The sequence below is a fragment of the Ictidomys tridecemlineatus genome, chromosome 4 (assembly GCF_052094955.1).
Source record: "Ictidomys tridecemlineatus isolate mIctTri1 chromosome 4, mIctTri1.hap1, whole genome shotgun sequence".
NCBI lineage: Eukaryota > Metazoa > Chordata > Mammalia > Rodentia > Sciuridae > Ictidomys > Ictidomys tridecemlineatus.
Genome location: NC_135480.1, coordinates 60595944 through 60617705, shown reverse-complemented (window position 1 = coordinate 60617705; position 21762 = coordinate 60595944). Strand labels below are relative to the sequence as shown.

At 43.0% G+C, this 21762-nt stretch overlaps 1 protein-coding gene and 1 pseudogene across 5 annotated transcripts in view; both read left to right on the top strand.

Moving 5' to 3' along the window:
• Numa1 (nuclear mitotic apparatus protein 1) overlaps nucleotides 1–21762 on the top strand; it is a 79052-nt gene that overhangs the window by 37728 nt on the left and 19562 nt on the right. For 2 of the 5 annotated variants that reach the window (XM_013357653.4, XM_078046599.1), the window contains exons 1-6: nucleotides 1486–1664; nucleotides 6897–6970; nucleotides 14451–14536; nucleotides 19275–19354; nucleotides 20838–20920; nucleotides 21508–21588. In XM_013357653.4, the coding sequence (XP_013213107.2) occupies nucleotides 6929–6970; nucleotides 14451–14536; nucleotides 19275–19354; nucleotides 20838–20920; nucleotides 21508–21588 (372 nt within the window). In that variant the 5' untranslated portion in view covers nucleotides 1486–1664; nucleotides 6897–6928. Of the gene's footprint in view, nucleotides 1–725; nucleotides 865–1485; nucleotides 1665–6896; nucleotides 6971–14450; nucleotides 14537–19274; nucleotides 19355–20837; nucleotides 20921–21507; nucleotides 21589–21762 lie in introns of those variants that run through there. The other 3 variants (XM_021725043.3, XM_078046598.1, XM_021725042.3) reach the window with 2 other exon arrangements.
• LOC144377126 (proteasome subunit alpha type-6 pseudogene) lies at nucleotides 6987–14444 on the top strand (annotated as a pseudogene).

The window sequence follows — 21762 nt, the reverse complement described above, 5'->3', positions numbered from 1 at the left end:
GTACCATTCTCACAGCTCTATGGTAAAAGCAAACATCCAATAAACTTTAAACCCTTATTTGATTCTTCGGTTTTAAGTTGAAAATTTTCCAACTCTGACCTCAACTCACCCTTCAAGCCTGTCTTCCCACTGCTTCCACACCTCTGTGCTTTCTCCTCTTCCCATTCCTCTCTCCCTTTCCCCCTTCGGGGGAAATTCTATCTTTGGGTTTCAAGATCTAGGTTAAATTACCACTTAATTTTCTTAATCCTTCCCTGCTCTCAAATGCTTATAATTTTTCTTTATGTTTTTTTTTGTAGGTGTTCACACATCCCGTCTTGAAATATAATTTTTTTAGTTCATTTCTCATCTCTTGTGGAATTATAACCCACCTCAGTGCAGAAGCTGGGTTTAATTCATCTTTGGATACTCCCTGCAATATCCTATAGCAGTGCTTTTCACATAGTAGCTGTTAAATGGGCTTCTCCTTCAGCTTGTGAAGGTCGCTGCTCAGTGGGTGGAAACGCTGTGGTTTTGTCTTCTAAGAGTCGGACATCTTTTTTCTTTCAGCCATGGAGGAGAGGCAGAGCCTTTAGGTCCCAATGCCTCTGTCTGTTAAGGGCTCCAGCCAGTGCCTGCCGTACTCAGTCCCATGCCTTGGCCCCTCAGCCCCTCCCCACAAATGCTCAGCGGAACAGGGGATTAGGTTCTGGCAGCACAGCTGGGATTTTGGCGGCCATTCCACAGTCGACAATAGCACGCAGCCACCGGGACAGGACAGCGCAGGCCTGTACTCCAGGGCCAGAACCTGCCTGGGCTTCTTGTTTGGGTGGCCGAGGGGGAGGAGCGGGCACAGTGCGGCATCCTGGCCTTGCTACGCAGAAGGTACGGGCTGGAGAGATTCCCGTGGGGAATGGGCTTGGGGGGGTGGCCATGTCTCAGGGCAGGCGGCGCCCACGGAAGGAGGCAGGCGCTTTGTGTGCAAGCCGAGCTGGCCGGGTGGCATGTGTGTGCTCCCAGACACGCCTGCCCTGGCCTGCCAGGAAGCTGCCCCGTGAAAGGGCCTGCGTTTTGCCTGCTCTTCAGAGCCTTGGGCAGGGGTTGACTGAAGGTGCAGGTGGTCTGGCCTGCCCTGCTGTGGCTGGCCAGAGAGATGGAGAAGCCATCCCTCTGCCTAAGCCCTGGGTGGAAAAAGAGAGAAGGGGGAGTGTCCGGGTGATCCCAGGTTTGTCAGGCAGGCCGCTGTGGATGTGTTTTGTGTTTATGCCACAGTTTGGCTCATTCTTGCTGCCGTCGCACTTCAGTGATTTTGCCTGGCCGCTTGCTCATGCCCTATTCCCCTGCATCCCGCCCTCTTGTTTGGGGAGCAAGCCTCCAGCCTCCCTCCTCCCCGCCATCCTTTCCAGTGCACCCCCACCCCCTGCTAAGAGGTCCCTGCTTGGCTGTTGCTCCCAGACCACGGAAGCTTGCTGTGCCTTTAAAGAAAGCAGACTCCTGGCTGTGACGCACTTCTGGCTGTCAGCCAGGAAGATCGCTCCTGCCAGGCTGACTGAGAAGAAAACCAACAACTTTTCTTTTGTGTGTGGGGTTACTTTCCACTGGCCCCCCCTTCCTCCTCTCATTTCAAGATTTTAAATGCTAATGGCGGATTAAAACCTGTAGATACGTTTGGCTTTAGGAGTCTGGTAAGGCCCCCCTGCACTGAGACTTTTTCTCCCTCACTCTTTCTCTGGGTTTTTGTTCAAACATGGACGAGGGGGTGGGGTGGATTCTCCCCCCTCACCTCCCTTTCCTGCGCCATCCTTAAAGGGGAGGGAGAGAAGAGGGAGAGCAAGTAAACACTCAGAAACAGGCGCTGGGAGCAGAGCTTGCCAACATCCGGGAGTTGGCGCCTTTCAGAGCAGAGGGTTGCTTTCTTTCCCTCTTGCGTAGATGTCACTGTGTTTTTGTTCAGAGGAGGAAAGCGTGTGCGCCTGTACTTGAGCTATAAAGACAGCCTAGGAGAGTGCTTCTCTGTTGCTTTGTGAGGCCTTGTGTTCAAGGTGGTGGGTAGTGAAACCGGGTTCATTTTGTCAGCTGGTAGGGACCAGGGTGTGTGTAGTAGTGGGGGCAGGTGCTGATGAACTACTGGAATGGGCCCTGGTGTATGCGCGTGCGCAGGCACTGCGTGCATTTTCTGGCTGCGGCCCAAGGTCTATCTAGTTCATGATCACAACCTTTTGCTCACATCTGATGACTCTGGAACCTACTGAACATGGGGGAAAGGGGTGATATCAGTAAGCACTTTTGAAGAAACCAGGGAATCTTGGTTTCCCCAGCATCTCTCCCTTGTTTCTCTCCAGTGCCTCAGGTCTCTGGGCCAAACTCTAGGCTACAAAGAGAGGGTAATTTCTGTGAAGATGGGGAGGTCTGAGTCCAAACCCTTTAGAAGGTTCAGGGAATACATCCAACAAATCGTTTTGCCTCTGACCTCAGGAGTTCAGAGAAACTCTTTGGACTTAGACCAGAAAGTCTACTCAGGATTCCCCAGGGGATGAAAAAAAGATCATTTTCTCCTTTCATGGCTTCTCATGGAACGTTGATCTTGTGGCCTTTTACCTTGTTTAAATGAGGGGATGAACCAGCAAGATATTTCTTATTCTGCTTTTTGTTTTTTGAGACTGGGTCTTGCTATGTTGCTTAGCCTATTCTCAAACTCCTAGGCTCAAATGATACTTCTGCCTCAACCTGGGACTAGAGGTATGTAATATGGATACCTGTCCTCCATCCTCTGACTTTTTATTTTTATTTTTATTTTTTTAAAGAGAGAGAGAGAGAGAGACAGAGAAAGAGAGAGAGAATTTTTTAATATTTATTTTTCAGTTTTCGGCGGACACACCATCCTTGCTTGTATGTGGTGCTGAGGATCGAACCCGGGCTGCACGAATGCCAGGCGAGCGAATGCCAGGCAAGCGCGCTACCGATTGAGCCACATCCCCAGCCCCCCACCCCCGACTTTTTAAATGACAAATTAGTCTATGGCAAGATAGCTTATTCTTTGCTGGGCCTGTTTGGAGTCACCTGCCAGGTGAGAGGTCCAGGTAGTTGCTTGGGGAAAGAGGGTGATATCAGTAAGCACTTTTGAAGAAGGAACTCTAAGATCATGTTCACTCTTTGGATGCAGTTGTTTCTCAAATGGCAGGGTTGGGAGAAGGGGAGTATGTCTTTCAGAAAGGGTGTACAATATGGATTCTTATGGCTACAGGCAGTCAGGCTGTCTGGATATGCTTGGGCACACAGATGGGGCAGCCATTTTCTTAGCTGTGAGTCTGTGGGCTTTTGGAACCATCCAGTGGAGAGGGGGATGGGATTCAGGGAAGGATCCTGTGAGGTGGTAGTATGTGTGGCCCTGAAATTCTGAGAGTGAGAGTTAGCATTAAGGAAAGGAGTTCAGTGGAGACAGGGGCCCATGAGCTGAGAGATAAGTACAGTTTAGCAGCTCTGTAGACCAAAGGTCACTTTGTGTTATCTTTAGGTAAGGTGGTGTTCAGGCTGGCTTTAAGTGGCTAAGAGGCAGTCTCCAGGGGAGCTGACAACCCGGCTGGGGGAGGGGTCAGGAGAGCAGTACTGCTGCAACTCAGATCTTCTGGCCTATTACTTTGTCTTTCCTAAAACTGCAGTTTTTTTCAGAACAGACCCCAGAGCTCAGCAACCTGACCCTCTGGTGCTGGTTCTTGCATCTGGACAGGTGGTTTGCATTAGCTTCAGCCCTGGTAGGAAATCATGGCTAGGCTGTTAACTCTTTAAGATCCAGAGAGGGTGCATGCCAGGTGGTGTGCATTTCTTGAGTGTCACTTTTCATATCCTGAGATAGCTTCTCTGGAAATATAGAAGGTTCCTGTAAATGTGGGAATTGGTCCTGATGTGGGGGAGTTGCATCTTGGGGAAACGTAAAAAGGATGCAGGGCCTTACATTTGTAAGGCAGCTGCTTCTGTGTTTCAGTTCTTCTTGGACTAGGGAAAAGAGGAGCCATACCAGCTCTGGGAAGCCTCTATCTTGGATTCCGAGGGCACTCAGGACTCAGCCTACATTCTGGGATTTTTCGTTTGTTTGCGGATTGGGTGAGGGGGGCTGATGGAGTTGGGGAGGATCTCAGCAGATCCTTCTGTGAAATGGTTTCAGGCCACAATCTTAGGGATCTGTTTTTCCATCACCATCACCCAATCTTCTGGGTGGGGCCTGCCTCAAATTTCAGGGGGAGGGTGGAGAGGATGGTGCTTTGGCTGGAAGCCCTTGGGTTCCAAGCCAAAGTCTGCTTAAAGCAGTAGTCCCAGTGCTAGCACTGGCTGTGCCACTGGCTTCAATCACTGATGACCCACAGAAGCCATTGATACCACCGAATGGCTGTGTTGTGCTTAAGTCACTCAGTCTGGAGTCCTGTCTCTGAGGAAGTGCCCCGTTGTGGACTTTAATGGCAAGATCCTTTAGTATTTCCTAGTGTTTGGATTCCTCCTATTTCTCTGCCTGGGGACCATGGGAAAAGGCACTTGGATTTGCGCAAGAGGATATAAACAGAAGGTTGTAGGTTTTGCCTTTGAGATGAAGAAAAGAATTTGATTAAATCTCAGGTCATTTTTAGCAGCATAGCTGTAGAATGTCTCAGTGGGGACAATATCTACTGATAGTTGTAAATAAAAATTCTGATTGAAACTGAGCTCAGGGGCACATACCTGTAATCCCAGTTACCTGAGAGACTGATCGAAAGTTTGAGGCCAGCCTGGGCAACTTAGTGAGACCCTGTCTCAAAATAAAAAGGTCTGGGGTATGTAATTCGGTGATAGAGCACACCTGGATTTAATCCCCAGTATCAAAACAACAACAAAAACAAAAACAATTCTGACTGAAACATTGGGCCTTACTGAAAGACTATAGGTCTAAAGGCAGTGGTGGGGATGAGGGGGAGGGGATCTGGGCCATGTTTCCTTTGTTATTGAATCGCTCAGAGATATTTTTTTAGAAGTTCCAGTTGAGCATTTGGCTACTGCTGCCTTCAGTCTACTGGCCACAAATGGTCCTTCTAGCTTTAGGCTGGCCAGCCTAATTTCAGTGTAATAGTTGAGATCATCTGCCTCAACTCTTGCCCTGCCCCAGAGGTGCGGCAGCCAGTGTCCACAGATAGGTCATGCTTGGTGAAAATTATCCAAGACAGAGGAACATATGGATCCTTTAGCTTCTCCACCCTCCTGAGAACTCCCTTAACCATTTCACTTGCTCCTACAAAGCACAGGTAAATTGGCTCATTTCCCTGGTGTGACAGAATCATGTTAGGTTTTGCAGGGTCAGGAAACATTTAAATTTTTTTTAGTTGTAGATGGACACAAAATCTTTATTTATGTATGTATGTATGTATGTATGTATGTATGTATGTATGGTGCTGGGGATTGAACCCTGGGCCTCACCCATGCAAGGCAAGTGCTCTACCACTGAGCTACATCCCCAGCCCCAGGAAACATTTAATTATAATTAGCATTTAGTTATATTAACATTTAATTATTTTATTCTATTAGTGATTCAGGTGTATTTAATTTTACTCCTCACCTTGCTGTAAGTTCCTCAAAGTCAAAGACCATTGCCTCCTAGCTCATCTAGCTTTCAACACAGGTTGAACATATGTAGGGACTAAGAAAATACCTTTTGGTTGGTAAGCAGAGTACACTTGAATAGGAAGTATCAAGAGAAAAGGAGAAGCAAATAATTAGATTTATGTATCTCTTTCCCCTACCTGACAATGAGCATCTTATGGGCAAGAATGGTATCTTTCTTTGACCTCAAAACCTTACATACAGAAGGGGGTCAGCTAATATTCCTTCTACAGAATTTGCACCTTGAAGATGTCAACACTGGGGGGAAGTTTCTAGATCATGTGGCTCTCACTCTTGTTCTTCCTTCTGGAGTAGTGACAAACAGGGCACTTGTGGCAGGAGGTGGGTGGGGCTGACTGTGCCTGTGGAGATTTGTGGGAGTTATAGGGACTGCTAAGAGGTGTTAGGAAATATTTACTCATCAAATCTGTGGTCCCATGGGTAGGTTGGCAGGCACATGGCAGAGTCCCAGTTGCAAAGGAAATTGGGGGTTAGAATACCAGGACAAATGCCTAATCTTTCATTTAATGTCCCTTGTGATCTCCAGAATTAGTCTTGGACTCATCAGGAGACCTTGGTTTGGATATATCCAGTCCCCCCATTTGAACCATATCTGTCTTTGATGTGAAGTGGAAGATATGAAAATCCAGAAATTGGAATGGTTTTCCCATGGACTTGGTTATTGTTGGGTAGAACTGCAGAAAGTGATTAAGAACGGAAATAATTTATTGATTACCTACCATGTGTCAGGTACTATGCTATTTGCTTTATCTTTAAGCACCACAATAAGCCAGAGAGGTGTATGGATTCCATTTTGCAAATGAAGAAACTTAGACTAAAAGAGATTATGTTAATTGACCAGAGTCACATGCCCATGGTCACATAGAAAAGTATTCAGACCCAGATCTGTCTAAAAACACTTTTGTTCTATGATTAAGGGTACTATGTTCCAAAGAATGAAGACCAACTTTGAATGTTCTGTTTTCCACAAACTGAAAAGATTACATGAGAAATTCTTGTGAACAGAATTTTTTACTGTCATCCCTGACATTATAAGCTTTATAATAATTTATAATATAGTGATAAGTTTTATAATATGCTCTGAGCTCTCAGAATTCCCTTGGTGCCCTGGTGGATTAAGTGTTGAGTGAAGAGTGATTTATTTAAGTTTTCAGAGCTGGCAAATGGAACCGTTTCTCCTCTACTCCTTGATCATGGATATCTGATATGATTGCCTCTCTCTCTCTCTCTCTCTCTCTCTCTCTCTCTCTGTGTGTGTGTCTCTCGGGTTCCAGGTGTGTTGGGGTGACTGTCTGGTATCATCAAGATGACGCTCCATGCCACCCGGGCAGCTGCACTCCTCTCTTGGGTGAGTAGTTTTTCTTTTGTCTGTTGTACTTCTCTGGGAAACTACCTAGGGGCAGAAGAGGAGTCTTCTAGGAGCCAGGTCTGTGTAAAATCTCAGTTCAATATGAAGTAAATACAACTTTCCTTTGACTTTCCCCTTAGATTTAAAATTTTTTATTTTATTTATTATTTTTATTTTTTGTGGTGCTGGGGATGGAACCCAGGGCTTTGTGCATGCAAGGCAAGCACTCTATCAACCAGCTATATCCCCAGCCCTATTTTTTTTTTTTTTTTTTTGACAGTGCTGGGGATAGAACTTGGGGCCTCGTGCATGTGAGGCAAGCACTCTGCCACCGAGTTACATTCCCTGCCCTCACCTTGGTTTTTAAACTTATTATTTCTAAAGATGTTGCTGCTGACAGTGATTCTACTTTTTTGACTTAGCAGAGGCTTCTCTAAAATGTATATTCTCTTTGGTCATAAAAAGGGTGGCCACAGAACAGCATAGAAATCATCTTCATCTGTTTATCTATCTCTCTCTCTCTCTCTCCCTCTCCCTCTCTCTCTCTCTCTCTCTCTCTCTCTCTTTCTCTATCTATCTATCTATCTATCTATCTATCTATCTATCTATCTATCTATCTATCTCTTTATCGAGCCCGGGGCACCTGAGCACTGAGCCCCATCCCCAGCCCTTTTTTTTGTTTGTTTGTTTTGAGACAGGGTCTAGCTCAGTTGCTTAGGACCTCACTAAATTTCTGAGGCTGGCCTTGAACTTGTGGTCTTCCTGCCTCAGCTTCCCACAGTTGCTGGGATTACAGGAGTTCGTCACTGTGCCCAGCTGTCTGTACACTTTTTTTTTTTTAATTGTTAGTATTTATTTTTTAGTTTTCGGCGGACACAACATCTTTGTTTGTATGTGGTGCTGAGGATCGAACCCGGGCCGCTCGCACGCCAGGCGAGCATGCTACCGCTTGAGCCACATCCCCAGCCCTGTACACTTTTTTTTAACTGAAGAGTTGACTGTGAACTTTAGTGACCAATGTTGGCAGAAACTTTGATCTTCAAAGGCCTTTAGTCTTCCGACAAGGTTCTCCTTCTTTTTGCTATGTTTCTGTCGACTTCCATTTTCCTTCTGCTGTCTTATTGATCACTTCACCAAAATTCTTCTGCTATGTCTTTCATACATTTTCCTCCCGAGACAATGGCAAATGAGAAAATACTACCAAGTATTCAGCTTTTAAAGCTACAAACAGAAGAGGCTATGGAGTGTGGTAATTGTGAGCATGAGCCTTGGAATCAATCTGGCTTTGGTCCCTGTGTGACTGAGGGCAAGGTAGCCTTTTAGCATTTCATTTTTAAAGTATGAGATGGGGTTAATAATACCTCATGAGATTATTATGAGGATAATGACATAATGTGTGTAAAAAAAAATTTTAGTACACATACACAATCATTTAGCGTAGTATCTCAGTCAATAATGGTTTTGATATTTAAGATATTGTGGAGCATGCTAGTTGGCAATTTTCCTTTTTGTTCAGTACTGGGGTTCAACAAATTTGGGGGATGGGATATGGTGCTAGGGATTGGACCCAGGGCCTCGGGCTTGCTAGGCAAACACTCTACCACTGAATTACATTTCCAACCCATCTGTAACTTTTTTTTAAATTAGAGAATATTTTAAAGAAATGACTTATAAGACAGTTATCTTTAATTACATCAAAACTCTAATCAGGAAATATTTTTAGTATATAGAATGTACATTCATAGTCTTCAGTTTTTGAAATGGATGATTGTTCAGTTGTAGTTTAAAATTGGTATGTTGCATTTAATTGGTTTTTGTCTGTATCAGAAACATTGACTTCCTTCTACTCTCTTCCCCTCCCACAAAAAACTGACTGGGTTATTGGGACCATGAGCCACATCTCTGTTTAGAGGGTTAACTATGAAAGTTGGGAGTTCCTTTAGCCACATTATCTTTTTTTTTTTTTTTTTTTAAAGAGAGAGAGAAAGAGAGAATTTTTTTTTTTAATATTTATTTTTTAGTTTTTTGGTGGACACAACATCTTTGTTTGTATGTGGTGCCAAGGATCAAACCCAGGCCACACGCATGCCAGGCGAGCGCACTACCGCTTGAGCCACATCCCCAGCCCACATTATCTTTTTTAAAATTAAGTATATGTGCAGTGCTAAAAATCTAACCCAGTGCCACACACATGCTAGGCAAGTACTCTACCACTGAGCTATAACTCCATGGTTTATCTTGATTGATTTATCTTTTTATTTGTTTAGATTCCAGGCTTCTTTTTACTGTGAACACTACCATCACAGAGAATAACATGACTAGGTGTTTTTCTTGGTAATGGGGATTGAACCCAGGGGTGCTTAACCACTTAGCCATATCCCCAGCCCTTTTTTATATTTTATTAGAGACAGGATCTCACTGAGTTGCTTAGTTCCTAGCTGAGTTGCTTAGTTCCTAGCTGAGTTGCTGAGGCTGGCTTTGAACTCGTGATCCTCCTGCCTCTGCCTCCTGAGCCACTGGAATTACAGTAATGCACCACTGTGTCCAGCTGACTAGTCTTATTTAATAACAAATAACTTGCCTCAAAATCCATAATGCAGTGGCACATGTCTGTAATCCTAGTGACAGGAGGCTAAGGCAGGAGGATCACAAGTTCAAGGCCAGCCTTAGCAATGTGGCAAGACCCTAAACAACTTAGTAAGATGCTGCCCCCCCTTCTAAAAAAAGGCAGGGGGTGGGGGGAACTAGGGATGTATCTTAGCAGTAAAGTTCCCCTGGGTTCAACCCCTAGTATATATATAAAAAGCCATAATGAATATTCATTAAAATATTAAAGTGTAATTAAATAGAATTTTCAATTTAAACAAAAAGTTATGCAACTAAAATGAATTTTGTGAAACTGGCAGGGTGCAATGTGACTTACATGAGCGAGGAGAATGGCATAGAATATTTACATACGGGGGAGGGGGTGCTGGGGTTGTGGCTCAGTGGTAGAGCCCTTGGCTAACATGAATGAGGCACTGGGTTTGATTCTCAGCCCCACATATAAATAAATAAAATAAAGGTTCATTGATAACTAAAAAATATTTTTTAAAAATGTTCACATACAAATAAAGATGTTGTGTCCGCCGAAAACTAAAAAATAAATATTAAATTCTCTCTCTCTTTAAAAAAAAATGTACACCTACACATGATAATTATAGCTGTGGTTTAAAAAAAATTACTAATGGGAAAAAAATTCATCAAGGGCTGGGGATATAGCATGCAGAAGGCCTTGGGTTCCATCCTTTGCACTGAATCCTGAAAATGCTAAAAATGCATGTGTTACAATACTCATATGAAGGGCTGGGGTTGTGGCTCAGCAATAGAGTGCTCGCCTAGCATGTGGGAGGCACTGGGTTTGATCCTCAGAATCACATAAAAATAAGTAAATAAAAATAAAGTTATTGTATCCAACTACAACTAAAAAATATTTTAAAAAATATAGTATGAATGGGAGGGGGTTTTTTTGTCATAAATTTTTGGTAACAATTTATTTTACTTAAAGTGTAGTTTGAAATTACTCTGTAAATGGCAAGTAGTAGTGAATAAACTACTGCAGGTTTTTTTTTTTTTTTTTTGGTATTGGGGATTGAACCAGGGTGTCTTTACCGCAGAGTTACATGCCCAGCCCTTTTTATATTTTATTTTTGAAGCAGAGTCTTGCTAAGTGAGTGAGGCTGGCAACAAACTTGAGATCCTTCTACCTCAGTCTCCCCAGTCACTGGAAATACAGATGTGTGCCACCATACCTAGCTATGCAGGCAGTTTTGAGATTTGACAATCTTAAGCAATCTGCAGACCTTATAGGCAGGTCTTGGTTTGTCCAGGGTGATCCATCTGTTTACACCTTTACTAGAAATGGGAGAGCTCCTCTATTTCCTTGCCTTTAAATGATTCTCTCTTGAGAGCAAAGTAATTCACAGAAAGAAAAAAAAAAACTTTTATATTAATAAAAAAAACTGTTGCTGGATTATTACTTAATTGGTGTAAGCAATGAATCTAGATTACTTAAGTGACTTTATATCAGCTAATTGATAGGATTTTTAGTTGTTATTGAACAAACATTCATAGGCCTTGAATGTTTTACTTAGATTGCAAGGATTAAAAGGAGATGGAGGACTATAACTTCCCGAGGGGTTTGTACGCCTGGTGGTGGGGCCTTGGGACCCCAAGAGTAGTGAGAGCACCACCATATCCTGTGGTTCCAGCGCTGGTTTTGACTGCCACATTACCATTTGTTTTCGCCTGAGGGCTGGCTTTACCAAGTAGAATATGCTTTTAAGGCTATAAACCAGGATGGTCTTACATCAGTAGCTGTCAGAGGGAAAGACTGTGCAGTAATTGTCACATAGAAGAAGGTACCTGACAAATTATTGGATTCCAGCACACTTATTTAAGATAAATGAAAACATTGGCTATGTGATGACTGGAATAACAGCTGACAGCATATTGCAGGTACAGAGGACACGCTATGAGGCAGCTAACGGGAAATACAAGTATGGCTGTGAGATTCCTGTGGACGTGCTGTGTAAAAGAATTGCTGATATTTCTCAGGTCTACACACAGAATACTGAAATGAAGCCACTTGGTTGTTGTATGATTTTAATTGTTATAGGTGAAGAACAAGTCCCTCAGGTCTACAAGTGTGATCCTGCAGGTTACTACTGTGGATTTAAAGCCACTTCAGCAGGAGTTAAACAAACTGCGTCAACCAGTTTCCTCGAAAAAAAAAAAGTGAAGAAATTTGATTGGACATTTGAACAAATAGTAGAAACTGCAATTACATGCCTGAATACTGTTCTATCAATTGATTTCAAACCTTCAGAAATGCTAGTTGGAGTAGTTACAGTTAAAAATCCTAAATGGGGCTGGGGATGTGGCTCAAGCAGTAGCGCACTCGCCTGGCATGTGTGCGGCCCGGGTTCGATCCTCAGTACCACATACCAACAAGGATGTTGTGTCTGCCGAGAACTAAAAAAAAAAAAAAAAAAAAAAAAAAAAAAAATCCTAAATGTAGGATTCCTACAGAAGCAGAGATAGACCAGACATTAGCAGAGAGAGACCAGACATTGTCATTAGTTTACCAAATTCATGATGCCACTTGCCTGTGTGTTTGGTAACCAACATTACAGAGGGACTGGATTTAAAAAGGAACCTCTTCCAGTCCTATGACTGAAGTGGTTAGGACTCTGAATAAATAAAAACAGTGCTTTTGGGGGAAAAGAAAAAAGGAGATAGGGGACTGGGGTTGTAGCTCAGTGATACTGGGTTTGATCCTTTGATCCTCAGCACCACATGAAAAAACAAATAAAGGTATTGTATCCATCTACAACTAAAACTATTTTTTAAAAATAAAAGAAAAAAAAGATGGGTTTTGGGTGCTTAAGTCTGCTTATTTTCACCTGGTTAAAAGGGATCTTAACCTGAAGTTTTCAGAGTCTTCCTAAAAAAAAACATAAACTAACCTGTCCTGACCAATTAGATGGAGCTTTTTTCAAATGATAGTATAAATATAATGTCTTTTAAGACTTCAATGAGAGGTCATGTTTTTATATTCCACACTTAAAAAACAAAACAAAACAAGGGCGTGGGGTTGTGGCTCAGCAATAGGGCACTCACCTCGCACATGAAAGGCCCTGGGTTGGATCCTCAGCACCATATAAAAATAAATACATAAATAAAATGAAGTTATAAAAGAATGAATGAAAGGAGAGTTTTAAAAAAAACCCAAAAAACAAAACAGGGCTGGGGATATAGCTCAGTGCTTTCCTCCTGTGCACAAGGCCCTGGGTTCAATCCTCAGCACCACAAAAAAAAAAAAAAAAAAAAAACCACTTTTTAGCCTATTTTAATTTGGATCTCATCTAAAAGTCAGTTTGTTGTTGTTGTTTGATTTTGTTTTTGTAGTACTAGGGATGAAACCAAGGGCCTCAATAAGCTAGTTAGGTGCGGTGACGCTGAGCACATCCCCAGCCCTTTTTATTTTGAGATAGGATCTCAAAATAAAATAAGTTGGCCAGACTGGCCTTGAACTTGTGGTCCTTTTGTCTCGGACTCTAAAATAGCTAGGATTACAGACAGACATGAGCCATCACACCTAGCTTTTACACGGACATTTTTTTTTTTAATATTTATTTTTTAGTTTTAAAAACAATACCTTTATTTTGTTTATTTCTTTTTATGTGGTGCTGAGGATAAAACCCAAGGCCTCGCATGTGCTAGGTGAGTGCTCTACCACTGAGCCACATCCCCAGCCCTATCTGGACAGATTCTAGTTGTTTGCACATAACCATTTGCTGAAAATAACCGTGTTTCTTAGGCTTGTGTGCGCTGGCTGTCTTCCCCAGCCCTCTGTGCTGCATATGCAATTAATTCACTTAATTAGCCAACCCTCCTATGGTAATGAAAAAATAAACTTCAACCTAGGCTCCTTCTGAACTTGAGTACCTATGGAATTCATGCATAGGTTTTCCTGTAGAAGTTGACTTCTACAGGACCTCCTGTGAAATTTCTAGTGGTAAAGTGATTTATTTGGATGTCTGAAGACATAAATGGGAACAGGCAGTTGAAGCAGAATTGAGAAGGTTTGTCTTAATTTTTTTTCTTCCCCCTTAAAAAATTTTTTTTTATTATCTTGTTTTCACAATTGTTTCTCCCTATTCCTCTTATGCAAAGTTTTATGTCTGAAAAGAAATTTTAAAATGCATTAATAAGATCTTATATCCTTGGAGAGGAGTATAAAACATTTAAGTTTTGAACAAATGTTACAAATTTCAAGAGCTACAAAGAGCTTTCATAAAAATTCAAGAGAGAAACTTGTAATACAAACAGTCAATAGATACAGAGTTCCAATGTAAATACGTAAGAGATACAAGGGGCTATATTGTAAAAAGCCTTTCTGTTTCCTACTCAGGCTCTCTGCAATCAAGTCTTTCTCTTTGGAGGCAGTAGTGGTATCACTTTCTTGTGAATCTTTTCATAGCCATTTTATGCTATTATTTAGGTATGCCCTGGTACCAGGACATCCTATGAGAGCACAGGTTCTATTAAAGCCTAGGAAAGGCCTCTAGTGGTAGGGTTGTGACTGCGGTACATTTACTGGGTGGATGGGCACAACAGCATTTTTTTGCTGAAATTAAAAACCCTGAAGTTAGGGCTGGGATCGTATCTTAGTGGTAGAAAGCTTGCCTAGCACGTGCGGGGCCTTGGGTTTGATCCTTAGCACCCCATAAAAATAAGTGAATGGAATAAAGGAATTGTGTCCAATTACAACTAAAAAAAAAAAAAAAAAGCCTGAAGTTATCTGTGCCTTCATTCCTATAGGCTACCACAGTAGGCACTCTCAGTAAGCAGGGAGGATCAACATTTGGAAAAGGAGCAAATATGGTTCTGGCGTTTCTAATGGTCTCATTCTAAAGGCTCTTTTTTTGCCTCACAGGTGAATAGTCTGCACGTGGCCGACCCCGTGGAGGCCGTGCCTCAGCTCCAGGACTGCAGCGTCTTCATCAAGATCATTAACAACATGTGAGTATGCACTGCCCCCTTCTCTAGTGAATCCGGGGAAACTGATTGCCCAGGTGGAGTCTCCATTCGTTTGCTTGACATGCTGTAACCAGAAAGCAGGGATGGTACTGGGTGGGCCCAGAGGCTGGCATAACTTGACCTTCTCTTTCAGCCGCTGGGCCTCTCAGTGGGAGAGGGTTAGTCTTGTTTCATCCAAAGACTCCCATTTTTGCACAGAAGGGCCTTTAAGAGCCCACCTGAGAGCTGCCCATTCTCATGTCTCAAAAGCAGTCTTATGTAATCTTCTTTTCTTGACTCATTATGTTCTCTCACAATCCCTTTTTGCAATTTCCAGGGCCAGGAATAGGAAAGAGGAAGCTGTTACTTCAGGGAGTTAGTGTAATATGGATACGCCCCTTCCTAAACCATTCTAACATTTCTGGGGGTTTTATCTGCTCCATTAACTGGTTTGGGAGGTAGATTAGCATTGGAGAGGCTTAGTTTTGCCTTATAGCTAGGATTCTGGTTCAGCCTTTCTGTTTTATATCTGTGTTTCCTTTCAACATCAGTTATCTGTGGAAATCAAGGATGTGGGGCCTTCTCTTCATGTCATACCTCTCAGGGACCACACAGTCAAGCTGTAAACCCGTTTTATTAAGCTCATATACTTTGTCCTTAACTCTCAAGAATTACAGAGGGCAAAGCTAACCTTTCCTCATTTCTTTGACCCATAGGGAAAACTAGAAGCCACCCATAAAATAAGGAATTGGGGAGATTGTGATGGAGGGGATGTTACCATTTCTTTGTTTGTTTGTTTAAGCTCAGCAGAATATGAGCCCCAGGCTAAGGATAGACTGAAATGTTGAGGGTGTTTGTGGGCTGCACAGGGCAATTAGGAACTGATGTCAGGCAGTCACATCTCTCTGAAGCAGTTCATAGGAAGCAGCTCATTGACAGGGGAAAGAAGGTAGAACTGAGCTTATCAAAGGCAGGGACTGACTCATTCATCTCCCCACCTAGCTTAGGACAGTACATTGGTTAGGTTTTAAGCAGTGTTTGAATAGACGATTAAGTAAAAATGGAGCTCGAATTCTTCATCAGCAAAGTCCAGTGGAACCAAGCAGCTTAAGACAGATGAGTCCACTAGAGTGTTTTTTATAATGTCTTTTTTTTTTTAAGTTGTAGTTGAACACAATACCTTTATTTTATTTATTTATTTATTCTTATATGGTGTTGAGGATCGAACCCAGGGCCTCACATGTGGTGCTAGGTGAATGCTCTACCTGAGCCACAACCCCAACCCATAATGTCTTTTGAAATGTCTGGTGATAGTGGGCTGTGTCTTACAGAATTTTTAAAACTTTATACATTTCTGACCAACACCTGCCCTCATGCCTCTGAAAGAAGTCACTGTTCTTATTGTGGTCCAAATGCTGACATATTCACTTCTTACCCCCATAGAACATCTCAGCATCATCTTGGATTCCCTCTCTCTCTTTGGCATTGATTTCTAGTGGGTTAGCATCCTCTTCATCTGTCTTTTAGAAGACTTCTTGCATCCCTTCCTCTGCCTCATTTTGGATACCATCTTCTCATTCCAGTCCATTCCTATATATGTGATCTAAGGAATCTTTCTCATATCCTGCTTTCATTGTGACACTTCAGCTAGTAGGTGGAAATTAAACCTTTAGCTCAGTGGTCAAGATCATTCATTAAGCTGAGCATGGTGTCATGTACCTGTAGTTCCAGCAAATTGGGAGGCTAAGGCAGAAGGATCACTTGAGCCCAGGAGGTAGAGGCCATCCAGGGCAAGGTAGCAAGACAGACACACACACACACACACACACACATGCACACACATACATATTCTCTCTCTCTCTCTCTCTCTCTCTCTCTCTCTCTCTCTCTCTCTCTCTCACACACACACACACACACACACACACACACACACACACACACACCTTCCATCAGGGGGTAGTTTCCTCTCACTAGTCTTGTTTTTGGCTTACTTCTTTCTCCCCATCCCATCCCATGATTTTAATCCTGTAGAAATTCTTAAATTCTCCATTTTGTTAATTGCATCATCATGGTCCTGCATTAACTTGTTGCTCTGTTCCTCCTGGTGCCTATAAACTAGTAACTAGATCTTAGTTTGATCAATTTAAAATTTTTGTTTTGCAAGGATGCTTCATAGGCGGGATTGTATATCACCTATAAATCAACAATTTCCAACTCTTAACAAAAATCATTCTTTTGTAAATCCTAATGAAGTGATAGATCCAGTGGTGTCATCAGTGGCTGGTAAGCCCACTATATCCCAGCCCTTTTTTATTTTTAATTTTGAGACAGGGTCTCATTGAGTTGCCTTGGGCCTTGCTAAATTGCTGGGGCTGGTCTCAAATTTGCAATCCTCCTGCCTCAGACTCCTAAGTTGCTGTGATTATAGGTGTATGCCATCATTCCTGCCTGGCTATTGTATTTTTTTGGGGATGGGGGTACTAGGGATTGAACTCTGGCACTCACCCACTGAACCATGTTCCCGGCCCTGTTTTGTATTTTATTTAGAGACAGGGTCTCTCACTGAGTTACTTAGTACCTCACTTTTGCTAAGGCTGGCTTCAAACTCGTGATCCTCCTGCTTCAGCCTCCCGAGCTTCTGGGAATATAGGTGTGCACCACTGTGTCCAGCTGTCTATTTCATTTATGATACCGATTCTGAAACTAATTCAGAATCCTTGTTCTCAGGGGAAGGCAGTGGAGGATATCAGGGTTGGTGGGCAGATAGAAGCTGTGGGAATTGAACAGGGGTGGGTCCCTTGGCTACTTGGCTATCTCTGTGGGAAACTACATTGGCATCAAATCTTCTGACAGTGTTTTTTTTTTGTTGTTGTTGTTGTTGTTCTTGTGCATGTGAACAGCCTAAAGCAAAAAGATGTCCCACATCCTTGACAGCTTTAATAGCAAAATTGATGGGAGGTATTTTGCCTGCAAACCCAAAGCCCTGATGTTTGTCTTACTGATATTGACCTCTGCTCTTCCCAGTAGAAAGCATGTCAAGTCAGCCCATAAGCACTGAGCACTAGTTGGTCTCTTCTTATTCTCAGCTGGCATACTGAAGTGGTGTGATTGTGATCTGAGTGCTATAGGAATACCTGAGAAGGGTAATGTAGGTGTGACTAGCTGTAGTTCTGGATGACTTTCTGACAGATGAGATGAACACAATTATAAAGGAAGGGATGGGAACTGGCGTTGTGGCTCAGTGGTAGAGCACTTGCCTAGCATTCCTGAGGCACTGAGGTTGATCCTCGGCACCACATAAAAATAAATAAAGATATTGTGTCCATTTACAACTAAAAAAATGATTTAAAAAAAAAATAAAGGGATGGATTTTTCTAGGACTACCTTTTTTTTTTTTTTTTTTTTTTTTTTTAGTGCTGGGTATTCAACCCAGGGCCTTTGCATGCACTCTACCAACTGAGCTATATCCCCAGCCCCAGGACTACCATTTTGTAAAGCATGTTCTGTGTAACTTTACTTACACCAGGGGCTTAGTATGAAAACAGGTTTGTGGTCAAACAGGTTTAGGAAATAATATATATTATATCCTCTTCTTTTAGAAAGTGTTCAATTTGGCTTAACCCAGTATTTAAAAAAATATTTAACCTAGAACCTTCTTTTTATTATATTTAATGGAATTCATGAAGTAAATAATATTTTATACTAAGGCAAGGAGTCTTTACATTCCAGCAGTGGGTGGGCAGGAAAGATGGCTCATTTAGGAGTTGGTGAAGTTAGCACTTCCTCAGGAGCTTAAGTCTGTAATATCTGAGTCCCTAATCTCATACCAGCCATCTAGAATGCCTCTTGCAAGGCTCTACTTGGAAGAAACCTTGGCAATCACATGGGAGATGGGAGGAGGTCATTCATGGTCTTGCCTTGGGTGTTCTTTGTGGGATATCTCTGGCAAGAGAAGGTTCTAGGGCCTACCCTGCCTTCCAGAAAGTTGGTTGAGATGTGAGGGTTCAGATTCAGAAAGTCAGTATCTCCAGCTGTAGCCTAGATAGAAAAAGCAGCTTTCTACCTTGAGTGTGATTTCAGCTATTTCAGAGGTAAAGTGACAGACAGTCTCCTCTGAAAATGAACCTGCAGCTTGAGCCAGCACCCAAGGCTGGGGGCCCTGGCTGTGTGACAACGCCCCCTGCTGCCTCTATCCTCTCACTTCTCTCTTTGCACTTTGCCTTTACATAATTCAACTAGGCCTGCCAATCAAGAATGATTGCCCAGGCCCCTCTGGGAGTTGCTGGCCCTCTCAGCCTTCGGCCTCGAATGTGAACTTTGCCCAGTTATTTCAGAGTCTCACTCCCTACTATTCCTTCAATTCTGGGCCCTGTTTTCCCTTCCCTTGGGCCTCTTATGTTTTCCAGGTTTCCTGATATTTTAGAGTTGAGCCACTGTAGAATATTTAATATAACTTCCTGTCCATTTGTACCTCTTCTACCTCTTCATGACCCCCCTTCCTTCAGAACTTTTTCATATATGCACATGGTGGCAAAATGTCACCTTTTTCAGGAGAATTCCATGCCTCTAGTTCCCCACTTCTCCCCTACCACACAATGTTGTTCTCACCTGCCTCCAGGATCTGATTTGGTTCTCTTCCAGATCCAGTATAAACCAAGCCCTGAAGAGAATGGAGGTAGTGTATAATGGAGGAGGCAAAGATCACTGAGTTCTCTGGTTCTAATACTTGCTCTTTTTCTAGCCACAACACTGAAGAGGGGCAGCAAATCCTAAAGCAGCCAGTTCCAGAGAGACTGAACTTTGTGTGCAGTTTTCTGCAGAGTAAGTGCCTTTCTTATCTAGCTTGGCAGCTCCAGATCCCAGGACTTGGGAGTCCAAAGGAACCAGTTATGGTTATCTGGAGTCAAAAGGTTCAGAGTTCTCTGCTTTAACACAAGAGTTGAATTCAGCTGGGTTAGCTTCCACAGGTCTTAAGATGTCTCCTCCAGTTGGTGTAAGAACCATGTCTCTTAAGTCCCAGGGTCCACCCCAGATCCAAATAGTGCAGAGGGTTACTTTTTTTTTTTTTTTTGGTACTGGGGATTGAACCCAGGGATACTTAACCACTGACCCAGATCCCCAGCCCTTTTTAATATTTTATTTAGAGACAGGCATCACTGAGTTGCTTAGGGCCTTGCAAAGTTGCTGAGGCAGGTCTTGAACTCCTCTTGCCTCAGCCTCCCGAGCTGTTGGAATTACAGATGTGTGTCACCGCTCCTGGCTGAAGACCACTTTTTGGCACTCATCACCTTGGGCACCTTTTCCCTGACTTTGAGAAGATAGAAGAGGGAAAGATCATGTTACCCTCTAAGAAAAGCCATTTTTATTAAGTAATTGCTTGGGTGATTGGTGTAGGAGCAAAGGTCAATTTAGGTTGAGATCTTGGCTCTGCTCATTGCCTTGTTCCTTTCTGGACATGGGTTCCTTGTATGTAGTATGAAGAAAAGGATAATTGCTCGTCAGGTTGATAGGAAGATTAAATAAGGACACACATTCAAACTCTAGGACAGTGCCTGTTGGCTCCTCCCTGGTCCAGCCTTGGACTACAGAGTTGTTATCTTTGACATGGATAGCTGTCTCCCATCTCTACCTCAAGAGAATGGTAGGGAAGGTGAGAATCTTTCTAGATATAAAGCAAGGTATTAAGCTGGGCATGGTGCACATGCCTTTAATCCCAGCTACTTCAGAGGCAGAGGCAGGAGGATGGAAAGTTTGAGGATTGTCTTGGCAATTTAGTATGACCCCATCTCCAAACAAAAAAAGAAAGGGCTAGGGATTTAGCTTAGTGGTAGAACACCCCTGAGTTCAGTCCCCAGTACTGCAAAAATTAAAAAACAAACAACAACAAAAAAACCCCAAGGCATTAATAATTGAGCCTAGACTTTCTGCAGCATTGGAGTCAGGTGTCTCCAGTCACTCTACTCTAACTCAGCTGCAGGCTGCTTCTGTGGCCTTAGTTGCAACAGGATTCTGACATGACCTGACTTCTTCTGTGGTGCCAAGCATGAGTTGTAAGTAGTCAGGTGAGTGTGGTGTCCTGACACAGTAGCTGTGAATCCCCAGCGTGCTTTCTTCTTGCATTGTACCTGGAGTTCTGAGACTGAACTAGGGTAGAGTTAACTTTAGATGGGAGTGTAAGGCAGGAAAGAGAGTCATGGGAATAAGAAGTCCTGCATCTCATGTTCCCCACAGATATCGTATTCCTACTTCTCAGACTTAGGAGTTTTTAGGAAATTCACTGTTTTCTATATTGTGGTCCCTGCAGAAAATCGAAAGCATCGCTCTTCACCAGAATGCCAGGTGTCTGTGCAGAAGGTGATGGAGGGGTCAGAGCTGGAACTGGCCAAGGTACCCATGGAATACCAGACTCGGGCGGGGTAGTGGTGGTGCTGAGGGACCTGTAAGGCCTTCTTTTAACCCAAGGGGAAGTGGAAATAAAGGGGCTTTATTTCTGGGGCTCTTAAAAGTTGGAGGTAGGACCACATAGCCAACTGTCTGAGCCAGTTTCACCCAAGGATTCTAGGAGCCCAGATCTTCTGATAAAGAGGTTTACTAGACCAACACTGAGGGCTTCCATGGAGTTAAGTCCCACCTAGCAATCATTTTTCTTTTTAGCTCAGTCTGTTTCATTCCCTCTCCCATTTCCCTGTGCTAGCCTATGGAGGGTGCCTCAAGCTTAAACCCACACTTCCATGAGTCAAAAATTTAGCATATAGTAGTCCTGGCATCCAGATTTTTATACAGTTTGCATTGAATTCCTGGTAAAAGGAAAAAATTGTCTTCTGGAGTTGTTAAGGATGGTGGCCTGGAACTACTAATTTTAGGAGTTTGGGAAGAGTCTCGGGTATAGCTGAGAGGCCCCATAACAGCCCTGAGTGGAAACACTGGGTAGAGAGATGGCCCTTCTCATTGACTGCCTCCTGTTTGGATTTTAGATGACCATGCTACTGTTATACCACTCAACTATGAACTCCAAAAGCCCCCGGGACTGGGAACAATTTGAATATAGGATTCAGGTAAGCTCATGTACTCCACTAGCAGGCCCAGCCTGAATTTCCCTCCCTCATCCCTTTCATTTCTCTTCAATCAGTTCATATTTTTCTCTAAAAAATTTATGGTGGTTATAATGACAACCATTCATTATAGAAGATATTGAGAAGCTCAAAGAGGGACATAATACTTGCCAATAA